Source organism: Schistocerca piceifrons, chromosome 3 (genome assembly GCF_021461385.2).
Source record: "Schistocerca piceifrons isolate TAMUIC-IGC-003096 chromosome 3, iqSchPice1.1, whole genome shotgun sequence".
In the NCBI taxonomy this organism is placed as follows: domain Eukaryota; kingdom Metazoa; phylum Arthropoda; class Insecta; order Orthoptera; family Acrididae; genus Schistocerca; species Schistocerca piceifrons.
This window is the reverse complement of record NC_060140.1, coordinates 311,953,621-311,966,146: the sequence shown is the minus strand read 5'-3', so window position 1 is coordinate 311,966,146 and position 12,526 is coordinate 311,953,621. Positions and strand designations below refer to the sequence as shown.

General features: G+C 42.9%; 1 protein-coding gene across 1 annotated transcript in view; it reads left to right on the top strand.

Moving 5' to 3' along the window:
* Nucleotides 1-10,821: 10,821 nt before the first annotated feature.
* Nucleotides 10,822-12,526, top strand: part of LOC124789695 (DNA polymerase delta subunit 2) — a 104,657-nt gene continuing 102,952 nt past the window's right edge. Inside the window, exon 1 of the mRNA XM_047257138.1 lies at nt 10,822-11,153. Coding sequence (XP_047113094.1) covers nt 10,919-11,153 — 235 coding nt within the window. The 5' untranslated portion in view covers nt 10,822-10,918. The remainder of the gene's footprint in view (nt 11,154-12,526) is intronic.

Genomic DNA, 12,526 nt, shown 5'->3' with positions numbered 1-12,526 from the left:
ACAAAGCACATGCGCAAAAGAAGCAGACAATGAGATCAAAAAGTGAGATCGAGGACCCTTGCATAGTAGTTTATATAATCACTTATGTTATGATCTTTGTCCATTTAAAGTTTACATTAATGGTTACTGTAGTGACGTAACAAGACTGTTACGCCACTTGAAGTAGCCGAAAGAAAGGCACGCGTACACACACGCCGACGGGCGTGAATTCTGGAACAGGATAACTATTGAATGGTAGCAAGAAAAGTACGGAGCTGCTTTATACTTAACTTTAATGATCCTTGTGATACATCTCTCTTGACTATACAAATGCGACTCGTAAGATACATGCACTGTTACAATTGGCTCCTTGCTAGGTCGTAGCCATGGGCTTAGCAGAAGGCTATTCTAACTGGCTCTCGGCAAATGAGAGGAAGGCTTCGTCCGTATTGTCGCTAGCAATGTCGTCGTACAACTGGGGCGAGTGCTATATCGTATCTCGAGACCTGCCTTGTGGTGACGCTAGGTCTGCGATCACACAGTGGCGACACGCGGGTCCGACATGTACTAAATGGACCGCGGCCAATTTAAGCTACCACCTAGCAAGTGTGGTGTCTGGCGGTGACACCACATTCCTCCCCCGCAAATCGGCGAACGGTCGTGAGATAAGGCTTCCGCCCGCCGTGGGGAGGACCCCATGTTGACGTATGCGATGAGGTGAGGAGCCTAACAACAGGCGAGGCTGTGCCACCCGCACCCGGCCATTCGGTCCAAGGGGAGCTAGGAAACGCCTGAAAACCTAGTCCAGGGTGCACGTCAACATGCGGTGTATGCGCCCGTAAAGAAACAGGAGGGGCCGAAGGGTCGACCTCCATTGCGTCGGGGTAGCCGACGCGCGATGACGTCATGTGGTCCGGAGCGGGCGGGAGTTCCATGGCGGAGGACAGCTGGTCACGGGAAGCGATCGGCGGCGCGTGACCCTGGGAGGCGCTTGGCGGCTGCAGCGAAGTGTCGAATGCGGGCGGCGCCGGCGGGAGAACAGGCGACGGCGGCGGCGGAGGCGGCTGCGGCGGCGCGTCGCCATGGGGCAAAATGGAAGGCATCGTCGGTAACACCTGGGGATGAGGCGAGCCAGTAGATGGGTCCCCAGGGCGCTGACCGGACGGCACCGTCGCTGAAAGCAGACGGGGAGCGGCAGAACCCGGGCGACGACAGAGGCGCAGCTGATTGAGATGCCGACGCACCTCACCAGAGGCCCCCAAAACCAAATACATCGCGCGGCCGAGGCAGTGAAGAATGCGCCCTGCGAGCCAACGCCACGAACCTCGATAGTTGCGATAAAATACTACGTCGCCTGGAGCAAAAGCAGGAGTCTGCCGCTGCACAGGAACCTGATGCGGCGGATGCAGCAAAGACATCAAGGTGCGATGAGCACGACCGTGGAGCAACTCAGCCGACGAGCGACCATCTCGGGGCTGAGAGCGATACGAAGACAAAAGAGCAACAATGCGTCCTCCCGAGAATGCGACTCTTTCAATTTCAACATCTGTGACTTGAAAGTCCGGACCAATCGTTCAGCGGCACCGTTTGACTGAGGCGAAAACGGCGCGGATGTCAGATGTTGAATACCATTGGCCTGGCAGAATGACTGAAATTCTGCGGACATGAATTGTGGGCCATTGTCGGAAACAATAGTCTGCGGAAGACCTTCAATGCAAAAGATAGCAGACAACGCTTGGATGGTGGCGGAGGACGTCGTGGAAGACATCCGGACAACAAAAGGAAAAGTACTGAAGGCGTCGACCAGAACCAACCATCGAGCATTCCAGAATGGACCAGCAAAATCAATGTGCAAGCGTTGCCAAGGGGAAGTGGCTTTTGGCCATGCAAAGACTTTCCGCGGCGGTCGGATTGTTGTTCGGCACACGTCATGCAAGAAGAACACATATTCGTAATCACAGCATCGATTCCGAACCAAGTACAGTGCTGACGAGCAAGTTGTTTCGTTCGCACTATACCCCAATGTCCTTGGTGAAGAAGCCGTGAGACAGAGGACTGTAACGAACGTGGGACCACGACTCTGGACTGATCATTATCAGAACGCAACAACAAAACACCACGTCGAACAAAAAGTCTCTCCTTGTGAGCAAAAAATCGGCGAACCAACGGATCCGCAATCCGAGACTTTTACAAAGGCCATTGCGTAGCAACAAAACGCAAAACAGTAGCAAGGACAGGGTCAGCAGCTGTGGCTGTAGCTACACGACGAAAATCAATCGGAAACGATTCGACCACTTCATCCGTTTCCGAATCAATGAACATGCAAGCAAGTTCGGAAGAATCGAATGCTCTATCCTCAGCAACAGGCAAACGGGACAACGCATCGGCGTTTCCGTGCGTAGCAGTGGACCGATACAAGATATCGTAGCGGTACTGCGAGAGGAAAATAGACCAGCGAATGAATTTCTGCGCTGTACGCGGAGGTACAGGCTTGTTCGGATGAAAAAGCGATGTCAAAGGTTTGTGGTCTGTGATGATGGTAAAGTGACGACCATACAAGAAATCATGGAACTTAGTAACACCAAACACGAGAGCCAAAGCTTCTTTCTCTATCTGGGAATAATTTCTTTGCGCAGACGAGAGCAATTTGGACGCAAAGGCAATAGGGCGATCATGCGAGCCAACTTTGTGCGCAAGCACAGCACCGATCCCGAAATCCGATGCATCTACCATCAACAAAAGGGGTTTCCGGGGATCGAAAGGCGTGAGGCAAGTATTAGAAAGCAACGCCAATTGCAACTGGCGAAAGGCGCGTTCGCATTCCGTCGTCCAGACGAACGGAACACCTGCACGGCGTACGCGATGAAGCGGAGCTGAAAAAGAAGAGGCATTGCGCTCATCCCCTCACACCTTGTGAGTCTACATTGTGGAATGTTCTTGCGACCTCATGACGCAATGCGTGAGGAACATTGCGCGCTCTGAAAATTTCCGGTTGCGCGTTGACCTTCAGTTCCAATGGTGCTTCATAGTATTTAGCGCAACCTAAACCCGGTGCAAAAATGTCTGCAAATTCTTCACATACACTAGAAACACTGTCTGTAGGCACAGTTTGATTCACTGATAGCACCTGATTTACAATAGACATGTTAAACAACTGAAATAAATCTAAGCCAAACAAGTTCACTGCAGTAGAAGAACGAAGAACGTAAAATGACACAAGTTTTGATTGTCCTTTATATGTTGCAAAAAGAGTGCACTGTCCTAAAACAGGAATTGTCTGTCCGAAATATGTAGTTAGCTTAACTTTTGCGGCACGCAACGGAGGTGCGCCCAGTTGTTTGTACGTGTCGTGATTGAGCAATGAAACTGCAGCTCCGGTATCGAGCTGGAATGGCATCACTTTGCCTTCAAAGTCTAAGTCCACAAAAAGTTTATTGTCCTGCTGACTACAAGAGCGACTGTTTTGTGCAATTTGAATAGACACTGGTACAGAATCACTTGCTAATTGACGTGATTTCCGGCGACGTAGACGCACAGTTTGTGTGGGACGAACACAGTCACTGTTAGAGAAAGTGGCACTGGACGAATCGGAATTAACTACATGAATGTCCATGGGCGAAGGTCCACGATCCTGAGTGTCCTTGGGTCGATTCCGGCGCGAAGCAAAGGGCCTGGAATGATTGGGATTGTCGGATCGGAGCTTTTTCTGGCAAACACTTTGAACATGTCCTTTCCTATTACAGAAAAAGCAAATAGCTTGGCGTGACGGGCAATGTTCACGCGAATGTCTAGTAGCACACCGCGGGCATGATTTCACTGCATTTGTGGGCTGGCGCGGCACACGTGGCGTAGAGCGCGGCGGCAGCTGCGTTTGTTTGCGCGAGGGCAGTTGACCGGGCCGCGCAGCTCGCCCGGCGGGCCGGTTAATGTTACACACTGCTGGCGAAGTTTCAAAAGATTCCTGAGCACAGTCAAGTGTGTCTTGTCTATCCAATATGTCTATCACTTGTTGAAGAGAGGGATTAACTAGTTTCAAAATTTGCTCCCGTATGCGAACATCAGAAACGCTCTGTGCAATAGCATCACGTACCATTGTATCTGAATAAGAAAGGCCACAGTCACAGTCAAAGGCACAGTCCCGAGTAAGTCCTTGCAATGTTGCTACCCACTCCCTATTACTTTGACCGGCCGTACGTTTTGTACGAAAAAACGTATACCGTTTTGCAACCACATTAACTGTTTCTTTGAAATAGGCATCTAAAGCAGACAAAATTTCGTCGTAAGACAGAGTTGCTACGTCGCGTCGGGGAAACAATTTCACTATCACACGGTAGGTGGACACACCGACACAAGAAAGCAAAAACGGCTGCCGCTCATTACCTTGAATTCTGTAGGTGGCGAGGTGAAACGCAAACTGGCGGGACCATTCCCGCCAAGTCTCGTGGGTTTCATTAAAACTGCGAAACGGTGGTGCAACGGCAGGTTGTGGCTGCGGTACCGGTGAAGCGGCGGCGGCCGCATCGGTTTGAACGGCACGGTGACCCTGGATGAGCTGTCCAAGGGCATCCAATAACGCCTGCGTCTGCTGATTCTGCAAGCGATAAAATTCGGACAGTACATCTGGAGAATGTGGCGAAGCCATGACACAAATAAATGTAAGCAATCAGAAAGAATCCTTGTTACTCGTCGCCAATCTGTAGTGACGTAACAAGACTGTTACGCCACTTGAAGTAGCCGAAAGAAAGGCACGCATACACACACGCCGACGGGCGTGAATTCTGGAACAGGATAACTATTGAATGGTAGCAAGAAAAGTACGGAGCTGCTTTATACTTAACTTTAATGATCCTTGTGATACATCTCTCTTGACTATACAAATGCGACTCGTAAGATACATGCACTGTTACAATTGGCGCCTTGCTAGGTCGTAGCCATGGACTTAGCAGAAGGCTATTCTAACTGGCTCTCGGCAAATGAGAGGAAGGCTTCGTCCGTATTGTCGCTAGCAATGTCGTCGTACAACTGGGGCGAGTGCTATATCGTATCTCGAGACCTGCCTGGTGGTGGCGCTAGGTCTGCGATCACACAGTGGCGACACACGGGTCCGACATGTACTAAATGGACCGCGGCCGATTTAAGCTACCACCTAGCAAGTGTGGTGTCTGGCGGTGACACCACAGTAACATCTCTGGTATCCCTGATACGGTTCAGATATCCCTAAAGTTTTATGCTTTTAGTTCACGAACTTTACAGTATCTGTTGCCACATATTAAGATTAATAAATTCAGGGAAAAGAATTGTAAAGTTTGGCTGTCACGCCATAACCTTCCACAGCCCCTGACGATTTGCCTGGACTATCCATTGCCCAAAACCACTCATATGGACTATCTAGTGTCTGACAAAAATTGTTTGGGCCACCAACATCCAAATGGAGTAAAAATAGTGAGTACATGGCAGTAGTATAGGTACTTATTGTTAAATGTATAGTTCCATCCTTTATATCTCAATTCTGTCAATAAATAACTCCTTTCTGTTCCAGATGGAGAATCTTCTTCAAGTGATGGCCCTATCATAGGCTATAAATTCACTGATTTCATGATACATGTACATTACTATATACAGAGTTCATATTCACTTTTCCGTTCAGCATCATGTATATATGTTGTAAACACAATTTGTTAATGTTTTCATCAAATAAATTTTCCCATCAATTAATTCAAAACAACATCTTTTACAGCAATTCAACCAAAATATAGCGCCGATAACTCTTTTTTCGTGATTTTCGCTTTGCTCCCTCCTCCTTTATGAGGAAGCTGAATGTTACAGATGTCTCTTGTAGTAAATTTAATGTGCTCTCACTTGGTGTAGGGATCTCGTCGGTAACATACATACCAGTATTTTTTGAGTTGTAGGAGGTGGTTTCTTGACATTTCCCTAAAAGAGCCAAAAAATTGCTGCTTATCAGCACACTCTAATGCCGATGCCACTTGTAAGAAAATAAAATCCAAGGACTGCTGTTCGCAGGACATTTTGTGTGCTCTAATTTTACATTGAGTGAGTGTCTTCGGAAAACGAACAGTTTTCGAGATATAGCTGAAAAAAGTACAAACATTTTGGTTTTCTTGCGTTTTTCATTGTGAAGCTGACATCCTAAAAGACAGCAAACTTGAAATTCAGATTCTGCAACCCAAAAGACTTGTAAAACTATTGAAGAAGAAACTTCCGCAATTTTACTATGGAATAACCACCACTTGACTGGGCTATTCTACAAACATGCTGATAGAATTGTGTATCAGTTACTAATTACATTAATAATATAGTGTATTTCTTATATATTATATTAATTGTGTATAAATTTCAAATGGCGACTGCATTTCAAATCATGGCATTGGCAGTGGCCATAAGCGAAACAGAATGGGATGGGACATTATCATCAAGGTTTCTGGAGAAGGAATCTGTCTGCATCTGTTCACTCATTTTATGAAAATGGATTTTGTGATTTTGTGTTTCTTAGGCTTTATTATATTAATTTGTGCTGCTTTCGAGACACACTGGAAAGTTCTGTGACAACTTGTTTATTTCTTTCGTGAGTACTCTTACAAGAGGAAGGTAAGTATCTGAAAGCAGACAACTATTTAGATTTTAGACACACACACACACACACACACACACACACACACGCACACACACAAACACACACATACACACACACACACACACACACACACACATACACGCACACACACACACATAAACACACACACACACAAACACACAAACGCAACTCATACACACATGACTGCAGTCTCTGGCCTCAGTAGCAAGCTGATTGGCTGAAAGCTCATTTTCTGACTGTATTTTTGTTTTTCCTATCTGCAACTCAGGATCTTCACTATATGAAGACTTTCTTTGTGTAGAGATGAGTCACCCCAGGACGTTATTCCATATAACATTGTTGAATGACAGTATGCAAAGTATATCCATTTACTTATTTATCTGTCCCCAATGTATTCAATGTTTAGGAACTAAGTAGTGCAATGAGTTACAAAGTGTGCTTTCTTCCAGTTTAAATTTTCATCAATATGGACCTCTAAAAATTGTTTGATGTTACTTACTTAATCAGTGTCATGTTCCATGGATCCTTTGCAAACGTATTGGTAATGTTGTGGAACAAGTCATTTTACACTCATGTAAATACTGCTACATACTAACACTTTACAATGTTTTTTTTCTTCATTAGGTTATTATTTTCTTGTCACGTGTTACACTTATCATTGGTGTAGTACATCTACATGTACAGAATTGAATATGTTATGACTTTTGAAATTCATAGTGGAACCATTTATAGAAAGACCATTCACAGAAAAGCACTGAATTATATTTTTAAGAACATTATTTACCATTTCTTCCGTTGCTGTATGTATGTTTTGGTTGATTATGATATTAGTGTCATCTGCAAAAAAGTCCACCCCTGGTAGCTGGCTGGCCCGGGTGGCTGAGTGGTTCTAGACGCTACAGTCTGGAACTGCGCGACACTAAGGTCGCAGGTTCGAATCCTGCCTTGAGCATGGGTGTGTGTGATGTTCTTAGGTTAGTTAGGTTTAAGTAGTTCTAAGTTCTAGGGGACTGTTGACCTCAGAAGTTAAGTCCCATAGTGCTCAGAGCCATTTGAATCATTTGAACCTGGTAGCTGAGTGGTCAGTGCGACAGAACGTCGCCCAGGCTCGATTCACGGCTGGGTTGGAGATTTTCTCCACTCAATGACTGGGTGTTGTGTTGTCCTTATCATCATCATTTCATCCCCATGGACACGCAAGTCACCTAAGTGGCGTCAACTCGAAAGACTTGCACCAGGCGACCGGTCTACCTGACAGGGGGCCTTAGCTACACAGTATTTCGATTTCCATCTGCAAAAAGAGCTGACTCTGCTTGTATATTATACAGAAGGTAGTTTTCTTGTGGGAGAAACAATTATAGATCTAAGGATGAATCAGAAAACAATCTCTCTCGCTTATATTGGCCGAATTATCAAATACGCTTTCCTGCATTTTTGGTTAGATATGACATTAAGTATGGTTGTCTATATAATTAATTCCATAAAACCTCAGTTTATCCAGAAGAGTATTGTGATTCACGATGTCAGATGTCTTAGATGGGACACAGAAAATATGAACCGATGCTATTTTATTATTCAACACTTGTTAGATTTGGTGGGTGATTGTGAAAATGCATTTTCAGTTGACCAAATACTGCGATTTACTGAGCACAGAATACTATCCTAGAAGACATAACCTTCTCAGAAGTTTTGGAAAATGATATCAGTTATAAAATAGGATCAGTAGTTAATGACATCTCTTTTATTGCCTTTCTCATAAAGGGATTTAACAATGGTATATTTCGACCTCTCTGATCTGAGTTAGTGATGCATTGCATATTACTGGGGAAAAGGTCTTCAGCAATCTGTTGTAAACACTATCAAATCCATATGAACTTCCGTTTTTGAGAATGTATATAATTTCTTTTACTTAAGGAGAAGTATGTGAGATTTCTATCTGACTGAATTTTATGTGAGTTGCTGCGCACCTACTGCGTATTCTTTGCTTGATATCTCCAGGAAATACAATTGCATTTTGCGTTCACGAGATACTTCAATCCCTTTAGTGATCCTGGATTCTTACGTGGTAGTTTAATGTCCTTTCCTATTGGTTTATGCAGAAAGCAATTGACTAAATTTTACATCTGTATTTGGTTCCTTATTAATTTCATCCCAGATCATCTGTTCTAAACTATTCTTAACAACGTTTATCCTGGAGTTATTAATTATTCTAACTGATTTCCTCTAAGAGTTATCTACACTGTAACTAACTGTGTATGACAAGCAGATTGCGTTTGCTGCTGAGTACACAATTATTTTCTTGCTTTGATTTTCATCAAAGAAGTCACTATCAATTAGGGTCCTACTGTCTTTTTCCACCCCTTACAAAGCCAATAAACTTAATTAAAAGAATTATCCATCCCCCTTGGAAAATTAATTACTGATGTAATATTGTAGGATGTGTTTGTATGTATATATTTCCGATACCAAATAAATGAAGATGTTCTGATATGTTTGGGCAGCAGTTTTCCTATTGTTTCAGTTCTCAGCGGTTTACCATGGAAATCTGATCAAGAATATCGTTTAAAATGTTTGATTCGCCCATTAATAAACTTTGTCACTGAGAACGACTCGGAGGTCAACACCGCATAGCTACGTCTGCAGCGACCGTAGGATTAACTTTTATGACTGATGTAATAGGCAGTAGATCATAGGGCTACTAACATGTTTCCAAATGCAAGGTGGCTGCATAAGGTTTGAGAAAATACTAGTATTGATATGAAAGTTTTCACAGCGTGTGAAAGACCCTGCATAGCTCTCTGGTAAACCACAGTCTAACATAACAGTCGCGACACTTACTGCTGTAAAAGTTGTTGCCGTTTGACAGATGGAGCGACACTAGCGCTCCAAGCGGCAGGTAAGGTGAAAGTCAGACGTGTCGTAAGCATTATGTTTGTTTGCATCCATTTCCTACGTAATTTCCGAATTATTCGAGTTATTTTCTTACCTCCAAGAGTTTGTTTAGCATCAGAAGGCATATATGTTTCTATTAATGATTCTAAAATAAGCGCAAGTATGGACAAAAACCATGAAATAGAGTGGCAAGCTACAACACATTCGTGAAGAAACACTTGTGACATTGGACAGAATTGCAGCTTACCACGTTGATGTCAAAAGAATATAAACACACAGATTCACATGTAAGAAGCACAGGCATGTACCTCTACATGCAAAAGCGATCGACAGCTCATTTATCGTTCTGTAGGCCTACTGTGTGTGTCATTGTCGCCACAAGTACGACCTTAATCTTTATATTATTCTAAGTGGGTCAAGCAACTGCCAAATAGTGGCAGAAATATGCTGAAAACATTATAATGAGCTGATTACATTACATTTCACGAAAAACCAAATATTTGAATAATTTTCAAACAATGTGTCTGTAGGCACTTTCCTTGTCCCGTAATAGTTTCGCTCGATCTGCACAATCTGACACTTCACACGCTTTTGTAAGACACGAACAGCTGCACTTAATCTAACCACTTTATCGTCAAAGCACGTCTGTGGTAACGATTCGCACGAATCTTGCACTGATACATGGAGAGGTGAACTGGCTGCTTCTGTGTCATACGATTGTTCTACAGCTTTAGATTGACTGTCGAATCTTTGTGGCAGTTTCCTCTTCATCGTCAGTAGAAGTGGCTTATTTGGGATGTCAAACAGTGTGGGTACTGCATTCCACACGAGTTTGTTATTGTTTGCGTTCATGAACTGGTTTTCTTCGAAATGTAGCGGAAAAAACCTAATATTATTATACAGGTAAACTGGGTCTTTCTTCATAAGGTCTTCTCGTCTGCTATTAACTAGCCATTTTCTGCTCCTAAAACGAAACATTTATCATTTATACACATATAGTTTGCAAGTGAATCCTGACGATACAATTTAGTAACATGATGGTATATACTTCTCAGGATCCTTAGGAAACCTAAAAAGACACAGCTGTGGTGTCTTCTTCCTGTTGTTGCTTCAATTTATTGCGCTACAAACGCTCTCGATGGTAAAAATCATTGTATAAATCAAAATAAACAATCACTATTTGCTTTCACGATCGCGCCGAACTCACAGTTCAACCTACTAGCCGCTTGGGGCGCTGTTGGCAACAAAATCGGGGCGAAGTGTCGCGACTGTTATGTTAGACTGTGGGTAAACTGACGTTGTGAATGACCTTTGCTTACAGTAGAGTGTAATATCTTCTCATATACGTCTAAACTCCGTAAGTTTGAGTTTGGCGCCGAGAGATGATTGTTGATTTGTTGTTACTGTGAGTGGGGTATTGTAATTGTTAGGATGATCATTGAGCCATCAAAGAATTTAGATGATGTGGGGAAACTGTTGTGTGCACCCCATGAGGGTAATGACCATATTGAAGAAGTTTATTCTCGGAAGGAATGCGATTACAAAAATTTATCTGACAGGTTTGCCTATAAGGCGAAGGACTTCTCGAAGCAGTTTGCTCATATTTATGCCGTCAGACTTGTGCAGATGCGATGCATCATAGAAAAGCCAGTGCGACAAAAGTGGGGTAAGTAATTTGGTAGTGCTTACTTGTTTTGGAGTATCATCCCGCCACACCAGTTGGTCTATGTAGTAAGGAACGGCGAAAATTATAAGTGCCGTAAAATGGCTTGGAACATAGAAGCACAAAGAAAGAAAGCAGTTTTTTTTATCTTGCAAGGGAAACCCTTATGTAATTTTTATGTTTCGAAATACTGAACTTGTAGCATAAAGTAATTATACTAATTTCGATGTGCGCCAAGAGAAGTTTTCAGTGGAAAGTTCATATGTGAATAAATAATTCATGTGACGTTTCACTTTAGCGCAATGAAACTATAAATCCTGAGGGTTACACGCACTAAAGACTTACAGGTAAGAAATTCTTTATTAAAACGACTTTTTAGAGAAGCTGCTCGCTCAGTTCCCCACTCCCTTTCTCCCCAACCTCTGTCCCTGTTGGTTTTTCGTATAAAGACTTCAAATGACCAACTTTCGAAAATGTTGAGATGTTTGGCCATCTTCAGTTTTTATGAAATTGGTACCTGCATGAACTTTCATCAGCTGTCTTATGTAATTTCCAGTAAGTGCTGGATTCATTTTCAGAAGTATCTGTCAGATCAAAAATAAAATAGGACCAAATGAAGATCAGAAACCATTGGACATGGCCCTGTTTCTTGTTGGACGGATTACAGGATTTTGTTGTGACAAGTGTTGCCAGTATTTTAACAAAGTGGTCTATAGACAATGAGTAAAAAGGAACTGGAAATGTGACTGACTATGAGAACATTGTATGTTTTTCTGTCAGAAACTAAGTAAATCATGATCAGCTTCTAAAATTACCGTATGCAAATTTTGCTCGTCTTTGACTCTATGTATTTTGAAAATAACATCTGTTTTCATAATTGCTAACCACTGAAATAGTGTGTTTTGAACTCTTCATCAAAATATGTATATAAATCCATTTTGGTGTCATTTCAATTATTATACAGATTTGTTATGTGCATATGTTAAAATGTAGTGTTAACCTGCTGCACATAGTCCCATCATTGGGAATGTAATTCACAAAATTTTGAAACCATTCATTGTAATTGCTCAGTAAGAAGTAGCCCCACTTAAGCACTTCTAAGTGTTTACTGCATCTACTGCCATCGAAAAATACGTCTTTGCCTTGCCAAAAGTTTTATAGCCTTTTCCTGTAAATTTTGGCTTTTTCCTGAAGCACATATTTCTTCTATGGCTTTTAATGGACCAATTTTGAGAAATTAAGTTCATGTTGTTGATTTTTTTCTGGGCAGGTGGGTTTATTTCAGTGAAGAGTTCGAGCCAATGGCATCTGAAGAGTTGCACAGATGGTGTCCTCCAAATATCTGATGACTACAAGCTATTGTTTTAAATCTAGTA